At 45.4% G+C, this 27,171-nt stretch overlaps 1 protein-coding gene across 5 annotated transcripts in view; it reads left to right on the top strand.

Annotated features, from left to right (window-relative positions):
* Positions 1 to 27,171, top strand: part of Iqsec2 (IQ motif and Sec7 domain ArfGEF 2) — an 83,425-nt gene that overhangs the window by 25,094 nt on the left and 31,160 nt on the right. For 2 of the 5 annotated variants that reach the window (XM_047536103.1, XM_047536108.1), the window contains exons 2-3: positions 2,095 to 2,124; positions 15,342 to 15,437. In XM_047536103.1, the coding sequence (XP_047392059.1) occupies positions 2,095 to 2,124; positions 15,342 to 15,437 (126 nt within the window). Of the gene's footprint in view, positions 1 to 1,392; positions 1,689 to 2,094; positions 2,125 to 13,337; positions 13,449 to 15,341; positions 15,438 to 27,171 lie in introns of those variants that run through there. The other 3 variants (XM_047536107.1, XM_047536106.1, XM_047536104.1) reach the window with 3 other exon arrangements.

The raw sequence follows: 27,171 nt of genomic DNA, 5'->3' as shown, positions 1-27,171 counted from the left end.
ATGCTGCAGAGAAAGGGTCTGTCAATACCTCTGACTTGATACTGGGGAATGAAGCAGTATTGAATTACTGGTACAGTGAAATGTGGTAAGAGCCTGAGCTTGGGGTTCACTCCAAGCTCCTCTACTTGTGTGACCTTGAGCAAGTCATTCCAGCGTCTCTGTGTCTCAGTTTCATCAACTTAAAATTGGAAGACTAATTCCTACTTCATAGGATCAAAGGAGATAATTTATGAAAAGAGCCTAACACTGTACCTGGTAGAGAGTAGGTGCTCAATGATTGTGCTGATTATCAAGGTGATTATATAAATTGGTTAATCCCTAAAATGGATGTGGGCAAGTGGCTAGTCCATGAGCTTCTTTATGGGTTGGTTGTCTTTCCAGGTCAGGGCCTGGTATACAACAGGTTAAATAAATGTGTGCTGGGTTTGGGGGTAAGAGGGTAGTGGAGAGACCAGCCTGTTTAGAGCAGGGGGTTAATGTTAGGGACAGAAGCCGAGAGACTCAGCTTTTATTCTGTAGGCAATTGGGAAGCCATTGAAGGGCCCCTCAGTCCTGGTACCTGAGAATAAGTGGGCCAGGCCTCAGAAGCAATCTTGATGCTGCAGAGTGAGATAGAAAGTTTTAATAAATGTGATAAGGTATTCCGTGGCCCTGGTCCTGTGTTCCTTTGGGGGGGCTTAAATGATGAAAGGTTGGTGTTGCTTATCAGCTTAGCATGAACTTGTGACAGATACTGTTGAGCCTCTAAGCTACTCCATAAAGGGAGGGATTTTCACCACTGCCCCCACACCCACCCCTTTTATACATGAAAAAACTGAGGCTTCTGTAGGGAGGTGACTTCCCCAGGATTATATGGCTGGGAAGTCGTCAAACTGGAAGTGCTGTACTCACCTGACACCCTGAGGCTTACCTGCCTCAACTCACTCACGGGGCCTCTTTCAACAGAAGGCCATCTCCCTCCCTGTGTGTCCCTTTGTCCTTTGGCACTCAGCATAGTTAAAGATGGGCCCTCCTGCTACTAAAGTCATATCTTGGCTCTCTCAGCTAAGAATAGAGCCTATAAAGTGTTTACCTCTGTGTTCTTTTACAGCCCAGCCTAGGAGAGGGTAGGAGGCCTGGGGTAAAGAGTGAGGATGAAGACTACTGGGGGAAGAGGAAGACAACTTCCCACACTGTTCCACTTCCATGGTCCCTGGCCCTCCTTACCTCCCCTTTCCCCCATCCCCAGCTTACCAGCTCCTCTGTCCTAATCTCCCTTATACAGCACATGTACACACACACACACACATAATTCCTTTCAGGGAGGAGCAACCAGAGGGGAGGGGAGTGGTTCACATTTCACTCATTCCCTTACTTCCCTCAGAGCTGTCCCCCACTCCATTATCCTCTGTTGTGCTCCCTTTGTCTCTGAGGGACCTCACAATGAAGAAGGCAGACCAGTGTAGTAGAAAGGAACCCAGCAGCTGACTCATTTACCCTCTCGACTCCATTCTCTTCATGCAGAAAATTAGCAGGTTGGACCAGGCAATTGGCAAAGCCTCTTCTATGTTGTTAATAATACCTGGCATTTGTCTACTGGGTTCCAAAGGGCTTAATCATCCCAACAGCTCTGCGAGGATCGACCTCATGTTACAAATGGGGGAGACTGAGGCTCAGACTCAGAAAGTTGAAGTGACCTGCCAGGGCTGGTAAGTGGCAGAGCCGATATCTGAGCCTAGGTCTCTATGTTTAAAGCTCAGGCTTTGCCCCTGCCCACAGCTGCTGGCTGCTTCTTAGGCCACTCCAGGGAAAATTACTTTCCTCATCATGACCCATTAGGCCCCACTGCTGTTGATTTCCTGGTACCTCTTTGACCTCACTTCTAACCACCCTTCCCCTGCTCACCCAACCCCAGCCTGTCTTCCTCTGTTCTTCCAACTGGCTAGGCACTGGCCATCTCAACCATCTCACAGCCTTTGCACCTGCTATTCTCCCTGCATGAATGGAATACCCTTCATCTCGTTTCCATCAACATGCATTAGGCCTGAAAGGCCAGTACATAGGGCAGGGGAAAAGCACATGCTGACTGTATATTTTTTTCTGTTTCTCTTTCAGATCTGATGGTGAGAATTCCAGAACAGTCAGGTCAGTACCTCCTTTCTTTAGTAGTAGTTGGGAAAATGGGCAGGACCTGGGGTGGGAGCCTCCAGTTTCTTACTTTGGGATCCATGGGCAGGTGTAGGGACCAACTCCAGGGTTATTTCCCCATTGATATTAGGGGTGGGTGTGGAGCAGAGTGGAGTGGGAGGGCAGGGTGAATGTGGCAGGTCTCGGGAGGGGGTTGTAGACTGTTCTTCAGTCTTTCTGACCCTAGCTGATGCGGGGAATTGACTGAACACTTCAGGGGCTCATAGGAGCTGGCCAGATGTGAAAGTCGATCTCCAGAGAGGTCACCTCTCTACCCAGACCTTTACCACCTTCTCCTCCCAGGAGAAGAGGGCATGATGAATGTGGGGCTTACCTAATCTAGTGTTCTTGTTCCTACCCTGAACTGTGTCAGTCCTGAGTAGTAGGATTTAGGTGGACTTTGGATATGACACATCCTAGACATTAGAATGATGTTGACAAGTAAATTTCTTTTTGGCTTGGTTAAAAAGTTTACAAGATTCAGTAAGCTATAAAGGTGCAATCAATTGTCACTTGAGTAAGCAGGAGGAAAATTGGGGTAGAGGCAAGGGCTCTTTGTGTATTCCCCAGGCCTTCAATCAACAGAAGCCTCATGAAGGCAGAAGTGTCAAGTATAGGGATTATTATGAGAATGATGGGGGCTCATGGTAGGGCCCAGTCAGTCTTAGCTTCCAGGCTATGGTCTATGGGATAGGCCTTTGAGATGAGGTGGGTCCAGGCAGCAGAGGCACAGGATGGGGACAGTTAGTCCCAGCCAGGGCTACCACTAGCATATATAGCACTTTCATGAAGAATAGAAAAAAGGTACCCCTTTCACGAGCATCCTTCTGAATGGATCAATTGGAAAAATGCTCCTTTATCTTTGGGCCATGCTCACCAGACTTCCCAGCTTCATGAGCATAGCAAAGGTTGGTTACCAGCTCCCTCTCATGCCCTCTTGGCTGTGAACATCTTGTGTGGGGCAGTTTGCCCAGCCATATGCAGCAGCTCTGGTCCTGTCATCCAGACAGTGTATATAGGCTGGAGGAAGAAGATGCTAGCACACAGACAGACATGTAAGACACACTATTCTAGCATCTCAGGCAGGGGGTCTGGGTTGAACACATTGGGCCAAGGTCAGAGCTGTGGGATGGACACAAGCAGGTGGAACATGATGGACACAGTCAGCCCTGGTGTCCAGGAAAGGGGTATATGATGAGCTATAATTAGTCCCAGCATGCAGCCAAGGAGCATGGCACAGGCACAGCTTGTCCTAGCACTTAGGAAGGCACTTGTCTAGAAAAGGACATGGATGTCACTGTCCCACTGTGGGTTTGGAGAAAGGTAACCTGAACTGACCTTGAATCCAGGACTCCTTCAGGCCTCCTAATGATGTGCCTACTACTTGCTGGGGAATCAGCTTCAAGGTGCCTTTAGTTCTTACCTCTTCCCACCACGGGAGTTCTTGGGACCTATAACTCATGGTATTTAATAATGTAATCATAAGTCATATAATGACTTATGTTGGGTCTTTACAACTTACAGAAGTTGTCATGGACTTTCTTTTGTTTGATCCTCCTAGTGACACTGTAGGTGGAACCTGGGCTGGCCTTATCATCAGTGTTTTACAGTTGAGGAAACTGAGGCTCAGGGTGGTTATGGGTTTTGCCTGCAGTCGCACAGCTAATATGTGACTGAGCCAGAATTCAAACCCAGGTCTGTCTGGCATCAAGCCCACAGCCCTGCCCACACCATCACCATGGGAGCTCTCAAAAACCTTGCAGATAATAATAATCATCCTCATCCTCATGCTAATATTAGTAATCATAGCAATTATCATTGATTCCTCACATACTAAAAACTCTGAATATGATCTTATTTAATGCTTACAGCAGCCCTATTAGGCATGATTCTGACTCCTGATTTACTGATGAGAAAAAGGAGGTTCTGAGAGGGTCAGTGCCTTGCCCAGGGAAAGAAGAGGAATGGGGCAGGATGGCACCTCTCTGATTCATACCCTGGGCTTTCTGGTTCTAAAGTCAGTGTTGGTTTTTCTCAGACTTGCTTCTTGGCATCCATCCTGGGTGCAGGGTCAAGGTGGCTATAGAGGCTTTGGGGACTCAGCAGGTAGGGAAGTAAGGGTCATACTTGGGCCTCAGGAAAGACTGAAAGCATAGCAGTATGGGGCAAGATCTTGCTAACATGGTGGAAAGAATCTTTACCTGGGAACCAGGACTGGAAAGGACCCTCTAAGGATGCTCTCAGACCCCACATGTAAATTCTCAAGTTCACTCCAGTTAGGAGTCAGAGAGATCTTCTGGAGCAGGTGGTGTCTGAGCAGGGTGGCACAGAACTGATTCATATTTGAGTATATATATATATCTCCCTGGAAGTGGAATCAGTGTGCATAGGAAAGTAAGGGGTGTGTTTAAAGACAGGGAGCAGTCAGTTGGGCTAAAACAGATGATTTGGGCAGGAAAAAAAATTGGAGTTTGGAACACTGGTCAGGGATGGGTCACAGATACTTTCTATCATCAGTGGAAAGCTGAAAAAGTTTGGGGAGAGGTTAAACTCTGTAGCATAAAAAGGGCAGAAACTTTGGATCTAGGCAGAGGGCTCCATTTTTGGCTAGGTTGCTTTCTAGTTGTGTGATTGGACTACTCTGTCCCTTAGAACTTGTTTCCTCATCCAGTAAACATGTTTGTGTGTGTGTGTGTGTGTGTGTGTGTGTGTGTATGTGTGTGTACACAGAGAAGGGTTAGAAGAAACACCAAGGAAGCCAGACATGGTAGCACCTGTAATCCCAGTGACTTGGAAATCTGAGGCAGGAGGATCACAAGTTCAAGGCTAGCCTGAGCAACTTCATGAGCCCCTCAACAATTTTAGTGAGACCCTTTCTTAAAATAAAACACTCACAAGGGGATGTAGCTCAGTGGTAAAGTGTCCCTGGGTTCGATTCCCAGTACCAAAAAAAACAAAAAAACAAAAAACAAAAAAACAAAAAAAACAAAAAAAAATCCCCAATGAAGTAGAAGAAAATCAAAAAGAAACAGAGAGGGGCTAGGGCTCTGCTGTTGTGAAAACTGCACAGCAAGGAGTGAGCAGGATAGTTAGATTGCAGACCACCTAAGGCAGGGTGCAAGCCCGAGGGCTTCTAAGTATTGGGTGCCAGAGGAAGTGTAGAGTCTAATTAGAGCTGAACAGCTGGTGATGGGGGAGGGCTATGGGCAGAGTTAGGTGCTTTGGCTTCCTGTATGTAGATTCTAGAGTAGTTGTCAGACATAAAGGCACCTTAAGCCAAAGTCTAGAGAAGAACTGGCTCTGGCTCAAGGTCACAAAGCCTGCTTCCTAGCTGTGTGCTCTTGGCAGGCACTTAACTTCTCTGGTCCTTAGTTTCTCTTTGGTAAAATAGAAACAGTAATTCTGACTTCTCTGAGTTGATGAGAGAACTTAAAGCAGTGCTCAGCATAAAATAGCGGCTCCATGAATCTCAGTGCCCTCTGTCCTCCTGTAATCCAATCTGTTGTTGTATGTTGTAGAGTCAAGCTGAAAAAAATGTGGAGAAACGCAGAACTTGACGACAGGGAAGGAGGGGCTTAATCTATCCCTTCACCAAAAAACAAGGGAACCCAGTAGTTCAGTTCCAGCAGCTCCACAGGCAGGCAGTGAGGGTCAGGCTGGAACTGGGGGTGGGGGGACCAGGCTGGGGTTGATAGGCACGCAAGGATGAGAGCCGGAGGAGGTGGCCTGTTGCTAGGGAAGGCGGGAGGGGGTGGGGGAGCCACTGACACCCGCGGAGCCAGGGACGTCCCCATGGCAACTGGAGCCGCTGCTGAAGGGAGGAGAAGTAGGAGGAGGAGCCACTGCTGGCTGTATTCCCAGAGGAGGCCTCCCACTCTGGTCCTCAGTGCCCCCATCTGTCCAGCCCGAGTTTATATTAGATAATCTCGAAGATTCTTCCTTGTTTTGACCTTCTGGCAATCAGAGATGGCCTAGACTTTATGGTCTTTCCATGGCTTCCCCTATTCACATATCTAACATACCACCAGTCCCCAGAGTCACCCCAGCTGTGTCCAGTTCTTCCCTCCCATGCTGCCTCCTGTTCAACTCAGCCAAGCTGCCCACCCTGCCCAAACTCTCTATTCCTACTGCTTCCTTTGCCTGGAACCTTGTCACTTGCTGCTTGCTGAATGACTGTTGATGTGTATGTATGTGGGGGTGCAACTTCTGCCTGCTCTGGAGAGCCTGCCCTGGCTGCTATTGCCCACCCCGACTGCTTCTTCCCTCCTGGGCTTCTCTGGTCCCAAAGGTCTGAGCCTGTCCTGCTAGCCTTAGGAGTCTCTGCTGTAGTTTATTGAGCTGCTACTGAGTTGGGTTCCACACAGAACACTTGATGGACTCAGCTCTTTACAGTAAATTTATGGTGTCATATTGTGAATCTCCATTTTACATATGAGACAATACTCTGAGAGCTTATGAGACTTGCTGGAGGTCCCACAGGTACTATCTGGTGGAGCCAGATATGGAATTTGGCTCTGTATAATTGCTGCTACCCCAGGTTTGAGGTGGGGGTAATCAGCAGTAGCAGCAGCACTTACTGAGTGATGGCTAAAGCTATTGTATGCCAGGTACATGCTGGGCACTTTACCTGTGGTCTCTCATCTCTTCTCAACAATCCTATAGGGCATATGGTTTTATCATTTTACAGATGAGCAAACTAAGGTATAGAGAACTAAAATGATTTATCCCATGGTAGAACTGAGGTAGGAATCCAGACCATCACATTTGTGGTCACCGCACTATCCTGGAGTTGACTCACTTGTATTCCTGAGGCATGTACAGAGCATTCTCTATGTAGCAAGCCTGTGTTGGACTACCCACAGGGGGATGGAAGCAGGTAACCAGGGTCCCTGCCCATAGGAAGCTCCCAGTCAGGGGTTGCTACAGACAGATGAGCCAACTCTGAAAAGCCCATATGGGAGTATGTTGACAAGGTGTACAGAGTGTAAGTACAAGAGTCTGGAGGGGTCACTGGATTCTGACAGTGTGATAGAGAAGGTAAGAGGTGGGGTGAGCTGGGGTAATTTTCCCAGAGCAGGTACCTTTCCAGGAAGCTCCAGAGGGGTGAGAAGGAGCAAAAGGTTCTTCTTTTTTTCCCTTTCCTCTTTGTGTTCTCCTGCCCCCGCCTGGCCCAGCCCCAGGAAGTGGGTGACCCCTAAGCTGGCTGAGTGCCTAGTTGGCACCAAAATAAATTTGCCTTCCCTCTCTTCCCCTCCCCTTGCCTCTGTCCCCTCTGTCCTGGCTTTAATTAGCAGCCCTGGGGATGAGTCACTTGGCAGCTGGGGAGGGAGGCTGTGCAGAGCCCAGTCAAGCTTCGACTCCTGCCCTGAGCTTCACGGGCAGTGCCACTGTGTTCATGTGTGTGGGTGTGCATTGCTGCATGTCAGGGAGGCTCTGTGTCAGTACGACTGTGAAGTCAGGGCAACATTGCATGCTGGCGTGTAGCCATGCACATCAGGGTGTCTGCATATAAAAGCATATCTGGTGGTTGTTTCATTTATTTCTGCAGCAAGTCACTACAAGTTAGTGAGTGACTGTGTGGCCATAGTGTGTGGCTGTGACAGCAAGTGTCAGGAAATGAGGGAGTTTTGGGATGAACAAACACAAATACCATATAATTGCATTTACTCCTCCCAATGTAAGTGTTCTATATATATGGGTTTTTGCTTATGCAAGCCCAGCACTTATATTCCCAATTTTCACTTGTCTTAGTCTAGGTACATTTTGCTGCATGAAACAGAAGCCCACTCAAACTAGCTCAAGAATAAAGGAGGGCACTGTTGTGAGGCTACATCTCACAGAATCTTAAGAACAGTAAATGAAGTACAGCCAGGTCTCTTGCCAGCTGGAAGTGAGACCAGAAAGTCAAGGACCAAGATTTCTCTCATTCTTTGCATCTCCTGGGCCCATATCTCATCTCCCTCTATCTCTCTCACAGCTTACCTAGTCCCTGTCATTTCCTTTTCACTGATTTCTCTCTGGACTAGCTTCCTCTGCTATCAACATGACCTAACATGGCTGCCAACTTGGAAGCTATGTGACTTTCCAGCTTCAGAGTCTACCCCATCTGAGTTCAGTGAGTTAGTCCAACCAGTGGTAATATAAGGCAGCAAGAGACTGTAGGTGGGACTTGATTCTCTTGGAAGTGGGTGAAGGAAGAGAGGTAAATTACTCAACATTTAGCTGGGTGCACTGGAGCACACCAGTAATCCCAGCTACTCAGGAGGTTGAGGGAGGAGTATCACAAGTTTGAGGTCAGCTTCAACAATTTAGCAAGACCTTATCTCAAAAGGGCTGGGAACATAGCTCAGTGGTAGCCTGTGTCAGGCACTGGGTTCCATCCCCAGTACTGTCACACGTACACAAAATATACTTGGCACTTGGTGTTTCTTCTCCAAAGAGCACACTTTTATGTGCACACAAGTAAAGTCAGAACCTGGGGAGAGGTATCCTGCTCAGAAGCCCACAGTTGTAAGGTTGTCCATCCACCAAGGTTTTAGTTCCTAATTTTTTGCAAGATGACCTTTGCTCATTTTGTTTTCAAGTTCTTGAATTGTTTTCAAGTGCTCTTGCATCAAAATATGCTGTTTTTTTCTAAAACTGTTCCCTTTTTAATTTTTTGTGTGTGCTGGGGGTTGAAACCCAGGGCCTTGTGCATGCTGAGCACATGCTCTACCACTGAACTACCCTGTCCTCTTATTTTATGACAAAATACCTTTTAAATACACAGTGAATATTACCATTGCTCCTAGCTTGTGGTGATTTTCATAGCCTCAGAACAGCTGGCATAATGCTACTGATTGTAGCTGCTACCAAGATCTTGATTGCTTCAGGAATTTTTGTTTTATTAGTGTAGTGACTGAATTTATAGTTATTTATAGTACATAATTATAAGCACACATTATCAATATTATCAGCTTGATGCTTGAACTTATTTTTCCATTAATACAAACCCTGCAGTTTTTACATTAATTACAGAGGGAATTAATGACCCCTTAGACAAGTTTTCACCTATGAGTAAAGAGTTAGGAACCAGCTGTGCTAGTAATAACTGGTCCCCAGACATAAGGGCGATGCCCACAGCTCTGACCTTGCATCCTCTGACTGAGTCTAGAGTCTTCCCACTCCCTCTTTGGGGCCCTTCTGTTTCTGGCCTGGCACATAATAGTTTGCTGTTGTTATTTTAATAAAAATGACCAATTTATTATTACCGTTAAAGCCATCTTCTGAATATAAATGGTAAAACTAAATGAGAGAAGTTATCCCAGGCTCAGGGCAGAGTCTCCTTCAACTCCTCCTCCTCCTCTATTTTTATTGTGCCAGATATCAATCATCACTTTGATTCAGAAAATATCTACTATATTTCAGGCACTGTTAGGGAACACTTGACATACATTATCTTTAATCCTGTGGTCACCCTGCCAAATCCATTTACAGGTAGGGAAATGGATACCTGGAAAGGTAAAGTGACTTCCCTGAAGTCATCCATTCATCTATCCATTCATTTGTTCCTTCATTCAAGCATGATTTATTGAGTACCTACAAAGTGCCAGTTGATATGATGGGCTTAGGAGGATGGCGAATAATAAATAGATGGGTGCTGCTCTGATGGAGCACACTGTCTGGTCAGGAAACAGATAGTTACCCACAATTATAGGGGAAGTGTAGGGTGTCATGGGTGTACTACAGAAGTGTATCCAACCCAACCTGAGGGTCAGGGTAGCTTCTCCAAGCTGACATCTAAACTTAGACTTGGAGAATGAGTACAAGTTAGCCAGGGGATGGGGTGGCGTGAGGCAAGGTGAAGTGGATGATGTTGCAGGCCAGAACTGGGAGGAGTGTTTGGCACCTGCATTTATGAGGAACTAAATCTCTGTGTGTATGAGATGGGGCTGTCATGAGAAAGGGTTTAGAAAGAGGATAGAAGGTACATTGGAAGGCTGGAACTGGAACCCCAGTTAGGCCCAGAACCAGTGAGCTGCAGGATGCAATGGCAGTTTCCATGTTTCCTGGGTGCCTGGAGATGCTGTAGGTGTGCCTGGCCCCAAGGTATCTCTTGGGTGGGATTGGTCAGTGTCAGTACTGGAGTCCAGTGTCCACAGTACCCTCTGCTGTCCATCTGTCCATCTTGCAGCATCCACTTAATGTGCATTGTCTGTCTCTCACCTGTACATGTGACTGGGTGCCCTATGCTGGGTGCTGGGGATGCTAAGATGAAAAAGACATGCTCCTGTCCCCATAGAACACCCGACCAAGAAGAGGCAACAAGTATGTGAACAGTGTCAAGAGAAGCTGGCCTAAAGAAGAGCAGGGTGAAAGGACACCAGGGACATGACCAACCCTGCCTGGGGTGGGGTCAGGGCAGGCTCCCAGATGACACAACCTGTAGCTGACTTTGAAGAATAAAAGGGGGCTGACCTGGTGAGGAAGTGACTGTATGGGCCTGGAGGGCAAGCACAGGTGAAGGTGAGGCATGGAGCAGTGTGTGGCTGAGAATTGCAAGTACTTCTGTCTGGGAGGGGCACAGGTTGAAGGTAGGGGGAAAGCTGAGACTATCTGGAGGTGGGAGATAGGGGCTAGCTCACAGAAGTTTCTTAGATGCCTGCCACTAGTTCATTCATTAGGCACTTAGTGCATGGAATCTTATAAGATGCTTCACAAGCTGGACATGGGGGTGCATACCTGTAATCCAAGCAACTCTGAAGGCCGAGGCAGGAGGATGGCAAGTTTGAGGCTACCCTGGCCAACCTAACCAGACCCTGGCTCAAAATAAAAAATTAATAAGGGTTGGGGATGTAGCTTAGTGGTAGAGCACCCCTGGGTTCAATCCCCAGTACCTCAAAAAAGAAATGAAATAAAAATAAAAGATCCTTTGGGATCACAAATGTCTCTGAGGATCAAATGAAAGATGGAGACTAATATTTTCTCCCCAGAAACTAATATTTTTAATACAACTCCAGGGGCTTCAGAGATACTCCTTCCCATGCCTATCTGTAAACCACAGGCTTCTAAAATGCTCTTAGTATAAATAAGGAAACCCTTAGTATGTCCTCCAAGGTTCTGTATGATCTGACCCCACCTGCATCTTCAGTCTCACCTCTGTCTCCTTTGCATTCTCCACTCAGTCACACAGGCTTCTTTGCTGTTCCTGAATGTAGCATCTCAGGTTATTTGCCTAGGTCCTTTCCTCTACCTAGAAAGCTCTTTCCTTGCTACTTTCACTTTTTGCTCAGTTTAATTCTATTAGTTGGTGAATATCTGTTTCCTCTCACATGGATGGAAGTTTCATCAGAGCAGGACATTGTATACCCTCAGTTTGTGCTATATCTAGCACCTGGCATAGTGCTTGGTCCATGGTACCTGTTGAATAAAGAAAATGAAGGTTCCACCAGTGCCCTGTGACTGGATCAAACTCCTCATCCTTAATTCCTTCTTCCTTTCTGCTCCCTGGTAGGTCATCCCATGTGTCTACACAACAGGCCCAGATATGTCCAAATTCCAAAAGTGACTCCAGATTAAGGTGTCTTTTCCTAGAATTCTTTCCCCATCCCTAAAACAAACAGGCTTCTCATGGTTCTCCACATATCCCTGGGAAAGGAGTCCAACTCTTGGGTTCAACTTGGGACTCTTCATGGTGTACACACTTGGCCTCACTGAATCCTAATAAGACTTGTGTGGTAAGAATTGTCATTCCTTTTCTATAGATGAACAAACTGAGCCTCAGATGGGCTACTCAAGCTAAAAAGTTGTAGAGCATGAAGGTTCTTTGTCTCACCAGAGAAAGGAAGGGGCTTGCCAGAGGTCACACAGCATCAGTTTTAGTGGAAGGACTAGAATTCCTGTCTCTCAACTCCTGACAGGCCAAGAGGAAAGTCTGGGCCAGAAGGGAAGCCCGTAGGGTGATAACTGCAAATGGGCTCAAGGTGAGCTGCTGTGGGAGCTAGAAGAATTGCTCAAAGAGAGGAAACAAAGCAGAGGCTGAGACTAGAACCCTTAGGGCTCAGCTTTAGGGGGTGGGCAGAGGGAGAGGAGGCCACAAAGGGCCCACAGATGCCAACCTTGTGGTGGTCCGGAGGGCCTTTCTCTCTCAGCAGCTTTGGCTTTCTGGAGAGGAAGCAGCTGCCCCTGCAGGGAGGCAGGAAGGCTGGCCTGTTGCCTGTCAGCTCCTATTTCTTCTAGATCACTGACCCTCTGGCCCCTCCCAGGGCCGCCTTCTGCTCAAAACAGCCAGGGGCCTGGGCTCTGGGGCCATGAAATAACAGGAGAGCTCTGAGCTGTATCTGTGTTCCTCTTTAGGAGCCTCACATCCTTCAGACCCCAATGGTTCTCTCCTTTTTCCAGTGTCACCCACATGGAGGAGAGAGATAACTGTGGTGGGTAGGAAAGGAGCCAGGGCACCTGGATCCTAGTCTGGCTGGCCCTGTGAACTTTAGTGAGACTCTGCTCCTCTATAGACCTCAATTGCCCCACCTGTAGAATTAGGCTGGGCAACCTCCTTAGAGGAACAGACTTGATTGTGAATGGTGTATCTTCTGATTTGTACTATGCTCTTTAGGGGACATTTCTCTAGGCCATTCTAGAGAACAACACAAGAAAGAGTGAGAGTTTATTGCAGTGATAAGGAATATTGGCCAGGACCCCATCTTGATATTCCAAATGGGTGATGTGAATTTTACTTGATGTGAAGCGTCCCAGAATACCTCCTAAATATAGTCTCTTTAATTGTGCTGAAAATTAGGATGTTTGTGAAAAGCTTCCATTGAAAGTTTTTTGTATTCACAAGGCAATGAAATAGCCAAGGGGACATATTCCAGATTTGGGAATGGCTAAGCCAGGTCCTGATCTTGGGCTTCTGTCACTGGTACTGAACCTCTCTCCATCTCTGCTTTCTCTACAGAAGAGACCTAATGACACAAACTTCTCAGGGTGCTCTGGGAAATTCCAGTGGAGGTGCACATAGGGGGCCCAGATGAGGTTTGTTCGGCCATAAGGAGTAACAAGCTCTCCAAGCTGCTTCCTCTTAGGAGGAGTTCCCAGCACTCCTGGGGGAGCAGCAAAGGAGCAAAGTTTCCAGTTGCAGCCTGGCCTGCAGCCCAGCAGGCCTGGCCCCGCCTCCTTGGTTCCTCCTTCTAGGGAAGGGCTGGGGAGGAGGGGGTGGTGACACGGTAGAGGAACTGGCGGGCCAGGGGGGCCTGCCCTTGGGACAGGTCCAGACCCATGGAACCCCCCGGGAGGAGCAGAAGGTAGGAACCTGGGTCCCACACCCTGATCCCCTCCCTCTCTGCCCAGGCCCTGACCCAGTCCCTGGCCTGCTGATTCAGCAGCCTCCTGGCTTCCTGGTTCCTGGCTCCTTTCTTGGACTCTTGGAGGCCTTTGGCTTGGGGGTGGGAACCGACTGGAGTAGGCATGGGCATCTGGGTGCCCAGCTCTGTAAGGACCTTGGAGCCTCAAGCAACACAGTCTGTGGCCTGGGAGGGGTGTGCTTGATGGCTGCCCTGGCATGCTGGCCTGGCAGGCACAGCCCTGCAGGGCTTCAGCTGCTCCAGCTGCTGAGATCCTCTGATACCAACATTCCAGCAGCCCAAGGATCTCTGAGTCTCAGATTCAATGAGATATCGAGTCAAGGACTTGGGGTGGTGACTGGCATAGAGATGGTACTTAAGAGACAGTCATGATGATGATGATGATGATTCCAGAGCCTCAGATAAGTCTCAGGTTCAAAGATTCTCTGTAAGGTTCTAAGATTTGGGCATCTTCAAATTCACATATTACTTAGGCTCTTGAATAGCCAGGCCCTGACTACAACCTCCTCTTAGGGAATTGGGGCAAGGGCAGGGACTGACTGACCTGGAGGAGCAGGCTCCACTTCAGCTTGTCCTGGCTCTGGCCAACTGGTGTGACCCCAGCATGTGCTGGGTAGGGCAGGTTAGGCCCTTAGCCTTACTCCTTATTGTCCTTCTTCCTCCCCCTTGCCATTCTCTGGACTTTAATCTTGGGAAGAAGCAGGAGGCAGAGGGGCCTTTGGACTCTGCACTAAGGGGTGGGGGCACAGCAGCTGCGGGTGGAGTGTGGGCCCTGCCTTGGGGTGGGGGGTACAGCACTGGCCTTGGAAGCAAAATACTCCTGCTTGGAACCTCTCTGTCCTCTGCCTTGCCTGGGCTCTACCCACCCACTCAGCCCCTAGTCCTATCCTGTTCACCAAGACCACTGAGACCTTGTCAGCCTCCTCCACCCTCACCTGTCCTCTGCTCTGGCATTCTTTGCCTCTCCCTGTCTTCTCTCTATGTCTTTTGTCTCACCCTTTCTTTGTCTTCCTCTTTCTCTGTCTTTCTCCTTTTCTATATCTTTCAGTTTCTCTCTTTCTCTCTCCCTCTGCTCCTTCAGTGTTTCTTCCTTTCCCCACCCCACCTGGGTTCTTCCCCTTCTTTGGGGCCAGAGCCTCTCCTCTTTCCATCCTTCCCTCCCTTCCTGTGGGGGTCTTCTATAAGGGGAGCCCCCCCAATACATCTTTTCCTTTTCATCGCCCCTTCCTCCTCCCCTCCTCCCAACCCATGTGGCGTCTGGTGTGAGGAGGGCTCCCTTCCCCCTTCCCTGCTGTGGTGTCCCAGCGTCTCTCAGTGACCCAGGTCCCCATGGAGTCACCTGGAACACAGGAGGCCCAGCCAGCTCTTTCGTCTCTACTGCCCCCTGTTGTCGTTGTGTTCTGTTTGTGGTTCGAGTGCCGTCCTCTCTTTCTTGACTTTGTGGTTTTTTTCTTTTTTTCTTCCTTCCTTCCTTCCTTCCTTCCTTCCTTCCTTCCCTTCCCTTCCCTTCCCTTCCCTTCCCTTCCCTTCCCTTCCCTTCCCTTCCCTTCCCTTCCTCCCTTTCTCCTCCTTCCTTCCTTCCCTTCCTCCCTTTCTCCTCCTTCCTTCTTTTCCTCCCTCCCTCCTTCCTTCCCTGTCTCTTTTCCCTTCTTATCTTCCTTCCTTTTCTCCCTCCCCTCCTCTTCCATTCCCTATCTTCCATTTCTCCCAGCCTTTCCTTTTTCCACCCCCAACTCACTCTCACCTCCTTATTCCCATTGCCCACCCTGCCTTCCCCTCCTTCCCTGTCTTTCTCTCTCTCTGTCTCTTTCTCTGTCTCTTGCTGTCTCTCAGGTCCACAGCGTCTCATACTCTACACCAGTATTGCTGTCCTACTCAGGTCCTTGACTCCATGAAGCTTACCCCCTCAGGCAGGCTGGCAGAGAGCAGGTAAGAGCTAGACCCATCCCTCCCCCATCCCTCACCCTCCCAGACCAATATGCAATATCATTGCCAGACCCCTCCCCCATGTCCCTTAGCCCCTGGTGTGACTGTGGAATGGGTGTTTGAATGTCCAAGTAGAGTACCTGAGAGATCAGGTTAGGAGACTGAAGAGGACATACAGAATTTATTTCTAGTTTATCTTTCCTTAAAGAAACCCTTCCCTAGAGTAATCTGCCCCAAATGGAAAAAGTGGTTCATTCCAGAATTTGTGACACCTGAGCTGTTCTGAAGTATGAATAGGAGTTTGCAACTTGGGTAGACTACCTACACCTTTGGAGGACATTGTTTCCAAGTTAGAAAACATGCTTTATGCTTTAAACATAAAGCATGTTTTCTAATTAGAATTCAACAAAAGGAAATATTAACAACATCAAAAAGTTTACATTTGAAAGTTTAAAATACTTGCATTAAAGAGGAAATTAGAATGAAACTTATAGACTATTTAGAAGAAATACCATCAATGAGAATATTATATACCAAACCTATGGGAATTCCAGAGGAAAATTTACGGTCTTCAATGCTTTTATTAGAGAACAAGGCATATTAAATTAAAGGAACTAATTATTCCACCAGGAAGCTAGAAAAGAACAACCAAAAGAAAAAAGAACAAAGCAATTACTGTAGATAAAGCCCAAAATTAATGAAATAAAAAGCAAAAGATTTGATAAAGCAATAGGTAGCTTTTGAAAAGAACAGCAAAATAGGCAGACCATTCTCTAACAGATATAACTGAGAAGAAGGTAAGAACAATAATAAAATAAGGTATAGGGAAGGGGATTTAATCATAGATTCTGAGGAGATGAAAAAATAAGAAATGCTTCGTGTTGTTTTATACCAATAAACATGAAAATTTAAATGAAGTTTGTTGTTTTCTAGGAAAATGGAAATTACCAAAATGACCTAAAGAGATTGGAAAAGAATAGAATAAATTGAAAAGTTGATCAGTTTTCTCCTTGGAAATTGTACCAGGTTCAGTTGGTATTTTAGAAGTCCTAGTATAATGGAAGTTCTATTGGGTCTGGAAAGGTCAGATAACAGGAAAAGATGGACAGCTTCCAAGCTCATTCTGTAAGGCCAGCCTGGGCAACATAGTGAGATCCCATCTCACAAATAAAACAGGGCTGGGGGTGTAGCTCAATGATAAGAGAGCTTGTCTAGCATATATTAGGCCCTGGGTTCAGTTCCCAGCACTGTAAAAAACCCATACATACATACATACATACATACATACATACATAATGTACATACAAAACAACTTTATAAAAGAGGCTGGTAACTGGACAGGTTTAGACAAAAACAAAAACCCAAAACTGTAGCCTAATCTCACATAAATTAGAGCAACAAATATCTTAAATGAAATATTAGCAAATGGAATCCATTAGTGTATTAAAAGAATATAGCTTGACAAGTGAAGGTATCCCAGGAGTGCAGGGATTGTTCAACATTAGGAACTCTGTATTTTTAAAAATATTTTTTAGTTGTTGATGGACTTTTATTTTATTATTTATATGTGGTGCGGAGAATCAAACACATGCTAGGTGAGTGCTCTACCACTACAACTCCAGCCCAGGAACTGTGTTATTTTAATTTATTACATTAAGAGATTAAAGAGAAAATTCTGATCATATAATCATCTTCATGAATGCTGAGAAATGATCATGTAAAATTACACATCTATTCTCTTGCTACAGTAGAGTAGTTTGTTACACAGCAATAAATAAATAAAAGAAGTAAACTAGGAATCAGTGAAAACTTCCTTAACTTGGTAAAGAATTTTTATCAGAAACCAAGACAGTTGTCAAAAATAACAGTGAAACAACAGATACATTTCCATTAAATTCAGGAACAAAATAAGAATGACTACTATCACTGTTTTTTTTTGGGGGGGGGTGGGGAACTGGGGAGAGTACTGGGATTGAACCCACTAAGCTACATCCTTAGTTCTTTTATTTTGAGACAGGGTCTTTTTAAGTTGCTGAGGCTGGTCTTACTGTTTTGAACCTTCTGCCTTAGCCTCCCAAGTCTCTGGGATTACAGGTATGTGCCATTGTGCTCTGCTGCTATCACTGTTTTTTAACCAATAATTTTTTCTGGAGGCTTTAATCAATGGGATTTTAAAAACATATAAGTAGCTAAATATTAGAGAGAGTCAGAAATTTGAAAATGATATGATTGTCTAGTTAGATGATAAAAGAGAATAAAATAAATTTATTAAAACTAAGTAATAACACTGAATGCAATGGATAGATACCCAGACCATTAGCTTCTCCAAATACTAGCAATAACTAGTTAGAAGACATAATAGAAAAAAATCCTGTTCATAGTACCAAAAATTCTAAAAATCTTTAAAATTCCTGGGAACTTTCAAAAGTGGGAAATACTTCTCTGTAGAAAACTATAGGGGCTGGGGTTGTGGCTCAGTGGTAAAGCACTCACCTAGCACATGTGAGGCACTGGGTTTGATCCTTAGCACCACATAAAAACACATAAATAGAATAAAGGTATTGTGTCCACCTACAACTAAAAACATTTTTTTAAAAAAGAAAACTATAAAATTTCACTGAAGGTTGTAAGAAGACTTAAGTACATCAAGGACACATCCTGTTCCTGGATGGGAAGGCTCAATATGGTAAAAAATGTCATTTACCCCCAATTTGGTCAAAAGATTCAATGCATTTCTCATTAAAATTTCAATGGTATTTTCTTTGTGAATTGGGCAATTGGATTTTAAAGGTCATTTGGAAAAGTAAATGCCCGTGAAGTACTAAGAAAAATTTGAAAAAGAATAATGAGTGGGAATGCCTTGTTAGCTATAAAAACTTACAATAGAACTTCATATAATTGTAAATGCTATGTCCTCACAGAAATAGAGGGATACATAAATGGAATAAAATAAAGAATTTTGAAACAAATCCATATGTTTAAATGAGAAATTATGATAGAGGAGACATTTCAAATCAGTGTGGAGTCATTAATCAGGATGTGACTATTGGCTACCTCTTTGGGAAAAAATTAAGTTGAATCCTTATCTGATGCAAAAACAAATACAAAGAATACAACTTTAAAAGTATTAGAGGAAATTCTGGAATATTTTTATACTATTAGGGTGGAGAAGGCCTTTAAGAGCATGACTTTGAACCCCAGAAGCCAAGCCAGCCACAGTGGTCTGCAGTAGGTCCCAACTACTCAGGAGGCTGAGGCATGAGGGTTGCAGGAGTCCAGCCAGAGCTATATAGGGAGAACCCCATTTCAAACAAACAAAAAACCAATGTAACTAAAACAATAATGAAGCACCATTCTTAGGTACCAAAATGAAAAAGACTGGAAGGCTTATGGAGAAACAGGACTTCTCAGATACCTTGAGTGAAGTACAAATTGGTAGATTTTTATGGGACTAATTTGCTAGTTGCCACACAAATCTTAAACATGCCTATTTTTCTAAGCCGAGAACCATATTTAGATTTTCTTTTAAAAATAAATTTTTTTCTACTACTTGCCAGAGACCTTTTCTAAAACATCTCAATCCAAACTGCAAACATAAGCATATTGTATATACATATTTTTTAGTGATACCAGGGATTGAACCCAAGGCCTTGCATATGATGGCCAGGTGTTCTATCTTTGAGCTCTGTTCCCAGCCCTATGCAACTGTTTATCATATACCTTTGTAGAATGTCATTCTCACCAACTCTTTTATTTTAATTTAATTAATTTATTTTTTGGTACTGGAGATCAAACTCATGGCCTCATGCATACTAGGCAAGTGCTCTACCACTGAGCTACATCCCTAGCCCATCAACCCAACTTTTAATTAAAAGATTGCATTATATATGCTTCTCAAACTAAAGACAGTATTATATGAGTAGGAATAATCTTTAATTTTAGCCGATCTATAAAAAAATGTTAAAAACAATGGATAACTTTCACCTACTCTTTTTTAAAAAAATGAGCATTCCTTTGGCCCTGTAGTTCAACTTTTAGAAATCTATCCTTTGGCAGTATCCCCAGACATATACAAAGATGTCAGTACAGCATTGCTTGTGATAGTTGAAAAAAGAAAACAACCTCAATGTCCATCAGTATGGAATAGCTTTTAGCTGATGATACACCCATACTATCAATTACTCTGTAGCAGATTGAAAGCAAAAAATAAACATCTGTATACAGTTATGGCAAGACCTCCAAGACTTATTGTTAAATGGAAAAATCAAATTTCAGAACAGGCTCATAGTATGGTACTACTTTTGCAAGAAAAGAACCCCCATCCACAACAACAATGAAAACATGTTATACAAAACCTTTCATTATTTCAGAATTGGTTTTTAACCTTGGTCCCATTTCCTTGCTTTTACTAACTCATTTTCCTCTTCCTTTATACCTTTTCCACAGCTATTCAGATTGTGCTTTTTCTTTTAATTAGTAGCTCAGCAAGTATTTCATCTTGTCTGTTTTAGGTTAGGACTTGTGCTGAACTTTGGTGGGATATTGGAATTAATTGTATCTGGTCCTACTGACAGGGAGCTCAAATCTAGAAGGGAAGAAAAACACATAGATAGTCATAGCATAATGTGGTTTGGGGTAGGACAGAATTAGGTTCAGAAGGCTGCCAGAAGAGGGGTACTTAACCCCATCTGGAAGTCAGGGAAGGCTTCTTACAGGAAGGGACATTTGTACTGAGTCTCAAAAGGGTAATAGCTTTCTTTCATCCCCCTACCTCCTGCCAGAAATGGTCTTGTCTAATCTTTGACTCCTGTGAGCAGGATGACCTCATGGGGGAAATAGTTGAACCTTTATTTGAGTCCAAATTCTTCTACTTACCAACTCTGTGAGTGGGCAAGTCATTTAGCCTCTGAGCCTTTGTTTTCTCATCTGTGTAATGGGACTAATGCCTACTTACCTCTCAGGGTTGTTTGTAGGATTGGAGATGATACATGTAGAACTCCTGGGGTGATTATCAACTCTGGAAGAGCAGGGACTACCCGTGTCTTGTTGTCCTCCTAGCCAAATGTTTAGCACTAGATTAGATCTAAACGCTTTACATGTCTAAGGATGATTTTAGAACAAAGGATGTGCCTGAACATAGCAGGGCTTTGGGATGAGACCAATAGTACATGGGGTATTTGGGATTGCATGATAAGAAGAGAGTCAAGTGCCTGTTCTTGGTATGAATAATGTGGGAGGAAAAATAAGAGTAGGTGGTCTTGTAGTTGGGCATGATGGTGCATGCCTGTAATCCCAGGTACTCAGGATGTTAAGGCAGAATTGCAAGTTTAAGGCCAACCTGGGCAACTTAGTGAAACCCCATTTCAAAATAAAAAATAAACATAGCAGGGATATAGCTCAGTGGTAGAGTGCCCATGGTATCAATCCCCAGTACTGAAAAGAAAAAGAGTAGGTGGTCTTAGGAAACAGAGTCTAGGTCAGGAGTTCTGGCCCTAGCACTTGGACCTTTTCTGCTGCTGATGCCATCTCTTAATCTCACAGTCCAGAGCAATGAGGCATGGTGGACCACTATTTGCCATGCCATACATGGCAATTTCCCATGTCACTCATGAGTTGGGTAAACTTGAACAACCCACTTCACACATCTCTGAGCTTACTTCTTTATCTGTTAAAAAGCACAGAATACTACCAACATTATGGGGTTCATTTACTGAGGAGTAGATGAGATCATTCAGATGAATCCATTCAGAATTCACCTCACTGTCATTATTAGTATTTCTAGCAGTAGACACTTAATGATGGACTGCTGTAGAAGGGCCTATTCTGGTGAATGGCTCTTGTCCTCTGTGAGTCCCCAGTCAGATGGGGAGATTGAGAAGGGATACGACATAGGAGAACACAGTGGGGGGCAGATGATAGCCCAGAGGAGGAGGGACCTGGACCAATCTAGGGCTAGTGCACATCAATTCAGCCTAAGTCTTAAAGGATAAATAAGAGTTAACCAGGGACAGAAGGGTGACATTGTGGAAGAGCATTCTAGGCAGAAAGAATAGCATATGTGAAAGAACCTAGATACTATTAGGTAGAGCCAGCGGTTCTTTTTAAAAATATTTTTGGTTGTAGATGGACACAATACCTTTATTTTATTTATTTATTTATTTATTTATATGTGGTGATGAGGATCAAACTCATTTCCCCACATGTGCTAGACAAGTGTTCTACAACTGAACCACAAACCCTGCCTCAGAGCTTCTTTTTTATCATTATTATTTTGTGGTGCTGGATATGGAACCCAAGTCATTTCACATGCTAAGCAAGTTCTTTACCACTGAGCTACACCCAGAGCCTGAGCTACAAGTTCGTAACCTGGAACATATGAGTCCCAGATGGACTTTAGGAGGACTGTGAACCTTCTGAAATTGGTTGTAAAGCATTGCATGTGTTTAGCTATGTACATAGTTTTGTGGGGAGATGGTTTCATGACATAATGGGATTTGTGTCCCTGCCAAAAGCCTGGGAACCAGTGTTGTTGGTAACAGTGTCATGTGAATGAATTCTAAATAGGAGAGTAATTTGGTGAAAGTCATGTTTTAGAAACATCATAATAGCAGTCAATACAAAAAATGGATTGTATGCATACAGACCCAGCTGGAAGGCCTAATTTGGGGTATTGGCATAGAAGGGATGGATTTGAGCAGGGCTACTATGTTGCATGACTCTGGTAAGCCCCATTCATATGGAGGAATTTTAATTTTGAATTACGAAATCCAAATCCTTTCACAGTTATTAATGAGTTAACTTCAATAAAACTGTCAGAGGATATAAACTGTTGTGGATATACAAGGTGGAAAGAGAGGGAACAAGGATGAGTGGACATTAATAGAAGGCCAGTGTAAATAATGCAAGAAGAAATGGGAACCTCTGTTAATGCACATCAGTATCCAAAGTCACTGGTCTCAGAAGTAATTGCTAACTTCCATCTTACTCCTGCTTCTCGGGATCCTGGGTCATCTTGGAGACACTTATTTCGCTGTGAATTTTGGAGAGAGATTAGTTTGTGAGTCAGGTAATTTCCTGAATAAAGTAGCATCTGAACTAGTTGTTCAAGGTTCTTAAAGATTTTGAGAAGCCAGGCTTGGTACCTGGAATCCCAGCAACTGGGGAGGCTGAGGCAGGAGGATTTGTGAGTCCAAAACCAGCCTCAGCAACTTAGTAAGGCTCTAAGTAACTTAGGGAGACCCTGTCTCTAAATAAAATATTAAAAAGGACTGGCGATGTGGCTTGGTAGTTAGGTGCCCTTGGGTTCAATCCCCAGTACCAAGAAAAAAATAAAACGGATTTTTGAGAGCTAGAGATGGAAGATGAAGGATGCTCTGAGGGTCTACACAAAGCCTGGAGGTGAGAAAGGGTGAAGCAAAACATTGGAGGTGGCAGAGGTTAGACATGCCTCAAGCAGCTGTCTGGGGAGTTTGGACTTGTTATTTTTTCCTTTGGGTAGACAGCTGGGAAACCATGAGCAGTTCTTGAGTAGGAAAAGTGGTGTGAACAAATTAGCATTTTAGAAGGAAGGGAAACAAGGGAGGAGGCTGTTGCAGTAATCCAAGAGGCTGAGGAAGTGGCCATGGGGACAAAACAGAGGAGAGGAACCAAGAGGTGATTGAACAGAAGACTGGAGTCAGAGACTGAGGAAATAATGGGTAACGGAGGAAGAGGTGGAAATGGCTGAGTGTGGACTTGACAGTAAGTTGGAGTGTTCAGGCCCACCAATGGATTCATTCATTTATCCAGTATTTATTAAGAGCCAGCATTGTGCTAGGCACTAGAGATAAATCATAGAACACAACAGGATACTGGTCCTGATGGATCTTACAGTGGGTAAGACAAATAATAAATAAATATATAGAATGTGCCTGGTGTCCCTGAGTGCTATGAAGAAAAATAATGAAGCAGTAGAGAATGTTGGGGTGCTTTTTTTTTTTAGAGAGTACCCCTCTAATGAGGTAATATGTGAGCAGACACTTGAAGGAGGTAAGGGAGTGAGCCATGCACCTATCTGGGGAACAATGTTCCAGATAGAAGAACATGAAGCACAAATACCCTGAGGCAAGAGTGTGCTTGGTACATTTGGGGAACAGCAGGGAGGCCAGTGTGATTGGAGAAAGGTTGAATAAGGGGCCAAAGGAGTAGAAAATGAGGTGACAGCAGCCAAATTATGTGCAGACATTTAGAATTATTTAGGAGGTTCAATCAGCAGGATTTAGTGACTCACTTGTTAAGGGAGCAAAAAGAATCTAGGGTGGCTCTCAGGTGTGTTTTCAGCTTGAGTGACTGGATGTACGGCAATGCCTTTCACTATGGTGGGAAGTACAGGAGGCCAGGTTTGTAGTGATAAGATGCTGAGTTAGAGGTACCACTAAGATCTGAAGGCCCTGAGGGCCATCCTGGTCAAGCTGTCCAGCAAACATTAGACTTGATGTGTCTGTACCCAGGACAGAGGTCTGTGCTGGAAGGAGCCACACCTGAAGTTAAGAAATGGGATGGCATCACTAAAGTGTGGAATGAAAGAGGACCAGAGCATAACTGGGGGAGGAGTTCAGATGTGTAAGGAATGGGCAGAGGAAGAGAGATTGTCGGGTAGGAGATGTGGGGGGGGGGGGGCGGAATCAGAGAGGTAGGAGGAAAGCCAGCCGGGAGTGGGCTCACGGAAGCAGAGGAAGGAAGGGGCCATGCAGAGGAGGGCCTTGTTAAGAGTGTCAAATGTTGCAGAGTGGGGGGAGTAAGTCGAGGGTGGAAGAAAGTCTATTGGCTTTAACCATCAGGAGGGCCTGGGCGACCTTCCTAAGAACAGCTTCCATGCAGTGGTGGGTGCGTGAGGCAGATTGCAGTGGGTTGAAGAGTTTGTGGGAGGTACTGAAGCAGAGATGGCCAGTGTAGACGAATTTCTCAAGAAGCTTAGCTGTGAAGAGGAGAGAGGGACAGAGGGGGATGTGGGGGCAGATAGAGGGTTTTTGTTCCCATATGGGAGAGACTTGAGCTTCTATAAATGAGGATAGGAAGGAGGCAACAGAGGGGGAGAGGTTGAAAATACTGGAGGGAGAGGGGATGGTTTGTTGTGGAGGAGGTAACAGGGATGGGCTCCAGAGCCCAGGTGGAGAGACTGGACTTAAATAGTATAGGGACCGCCTCTTTCTCACAGAGAAGGACAGCAGTGGTGGTGGTGGTGGGCATACAAGGGTGTTGAGGGGATTGGTGACAGAAATGCTTCAGGAAAATTCAGAGCAATCAACAGAGTCCTGACCAAGGGCATGGATGCTGGAGTCAACAGGAAGCCCCATGAAACTGACTGGAGGTGTCAGGGAGGACTCTTGCAGGAAACACCATTTGAGCAGGGTGGTGAAATTCAGGCAGAATGTCAGTAGGCAAAGATCTGTGCAAAAATAAGAATATTCAAAAGGGAAGAAACAGAATCAACAAAGGCATAGAGGCATGAAAAAGCTGAGTGTGCTTATGGAAACTAGTTTGATGAAGGTTGGCCATGAGTAAGTAGGATAACAGTGATGCCACTGATAATGACAGTGTTGGCCAGGCAGGGTGGCACATGCCTGTAATCCTAGCAGGAGAATGGCAAGTTTGAGGAAACTTAGCAAAACCCTGTCTCAAAATAAACAAAAGACTGAGGATGTGGCTCAGTGGTAGAGCACCATTGGGTTTAATACCCAGTACCACACACAAAAAATGTTACCATGTGTTAAGCACCAAACTTACCTTGTGACAGGTGCTTCATCATATTTGAATTCATTTAATCCCACCACATCGTGCAGGATAGGTATTTCCTCATTTTGCAGATAAGGAAAATGAGTCCCAGATTGGTAAAGAAATGGACTCAAGGCCACCCAGATAGTAGGTGGTGGGGCTGGTATTGAAACTCAGGTTTGTCTGACACCATCTGACAGGAAAGGCCAAGTGTGGTTGTATGATGGGGGAGCCTTGAATGCCAACTTGAGGGGTCTGAACTTTATCCAGGAGGCAATGGGAAACCAAGATTGGGTGCCTGAACAGAAGAGAGTGGTGCACAAAGGTAGACTTTAGGAAGGGGTATGTGGTCCAGGAAGGTAGGGAGAAGAAAAGAGGAGGTGACTGCAATTTTGGGGGAGGAGGTAGCAGGGGCCTGACCTAGGTAAGTAGGAAGTAATCAGTGGGACTGGACTCATTTGTTTCTCATGACAGCCTTGAGAGGTGTGTATTTTTCTTCTCATTTTATAGATGAGGAATGGGAGACTCAGATGCCCAGGCCTTGAGCCCTGGTTCATGTGATCTTGCTGACTCAGTGAGTGTGTGGAACAATACGTCAGAGGGAGCTCTGAGTCCAAGAAGTGTGTGTGTGTGTGCCACATGTGTGCATGCACTTGTCTGTCTATCAGATGGACAGCAGTGCCTTCCCCTGCCTGTTTTCCTCCCCATCTCTTCCAGATCCTCCCATTTCCGAGATTTAATACTTACTGTGTCCCCAGAGCTGAGGAGTCTGGGATAGGGTGTTGTTATTTCCTTGGTTACCCCCAGAAGATCAGGCTTTTCATTGCTAAGGCACCTGGTTCACCCTTGCCCTACTGGTCTGTCCATCCACCCCATGAAACTGTAGCCCAGCTCCAGTGAGTGTCACATGCAATCTCGCCCTGGTACTGCTCAGCAGTACCCTGGGGATAGGCCCTGGTTCCTGCAATGACTCTTCCTCACTGTGGTGGCTGCTTCTGTGTGGGCAGATGACTACCTTAAGTTAAATTCCATTGACAAGCAGTTAACAATCCCCAGTATGTTCCCATTGCTATTGTTTGACAGGCACTTGATGTATGTTCTAGACCTTGCAACACTCCCAGGGGACTGGCATCATGAGCCCCATTTTATAGATGAGGAAACTGAGGCTCCAAGATGGGTAATAACATGCCCAAGAGCACATATCCCTGGAAGCACCTGTAGAGCTGGGATCTGAACCCAGGTCTTTTTGCTTCCCAAACTGTGCCTTTCTAGTCTCCATTTCTATGCATCTCCTATTTTCCTGACCTTTTGCCTTCAGGAAATACAAATCTTTGTCCTTCAGGGACTGGGTGGATTTCAAGACAGAGTGCCAGATTCACCCAAAAGACCTGGTAGAACTGAGTCTGAAACCTGGAACTCCAAGAACTCTGGGTTCAAATCCTGACTGTCACTTGCCAAGCAGTATAACCTCAGACACGTTATTTAACCTCTCTGAGCTTTAGTTCCCTCATCTCTAAAAGGCTGCTTTGAAGAGTTGTTGCAGGGATTCAATGAGATGTATACAAAGTGCCAACATAGAACAGGTTGCTGTTATTCACATTAAAATGAAGGTTGGGCACCTGTCAGAGTCAGAAATGAAGTTTATATTTTCTGGGGGGAACCTTAGGACTGAGCCCAGGCTGGGTATGGGGGAGGGCTGTCCTAGGAGGGGCCCAGCAACAGGTTCCTTGGAGACCGAGTTGGGTGTGACCCTGGATAATCCATCACACTGGCCTCCCCATTCAGACCCTTATCTGAGTCCCACCTCGCAGTTCTGGCCCTTCATGTATCTCCCCTGCTCTGCAAACTAATGCCTCTGCCTCTCTCTGTCACCCACCCGCCTGTGGCCTCTACCCTGCCCTTCCTGGCCCCAGGGAAGAGGAGGAGGAGGAGGAGACTGAGGAAGAGGAAGAGGAAGACGCTCACCAGTTCTGCTGTCCGGCCT

This window comes from Sciurus carolinensis, chromosome X (genome assembly GCF_902686445.1).
Source record: "Sciurus carolinensis chromosome X, mSciCar1.2, whole genome shotgun sequence".
NCBI lineage: Eukaryota > Metazoa > Chordata > Mammalia > Rodentia > Sciuridae > Sciurus > Sciurus carolinensis.
Note: the sequence above shows the minus strand (reverse complement) of the source record. Positions and strands in the feature narration are given on the sequence as shown.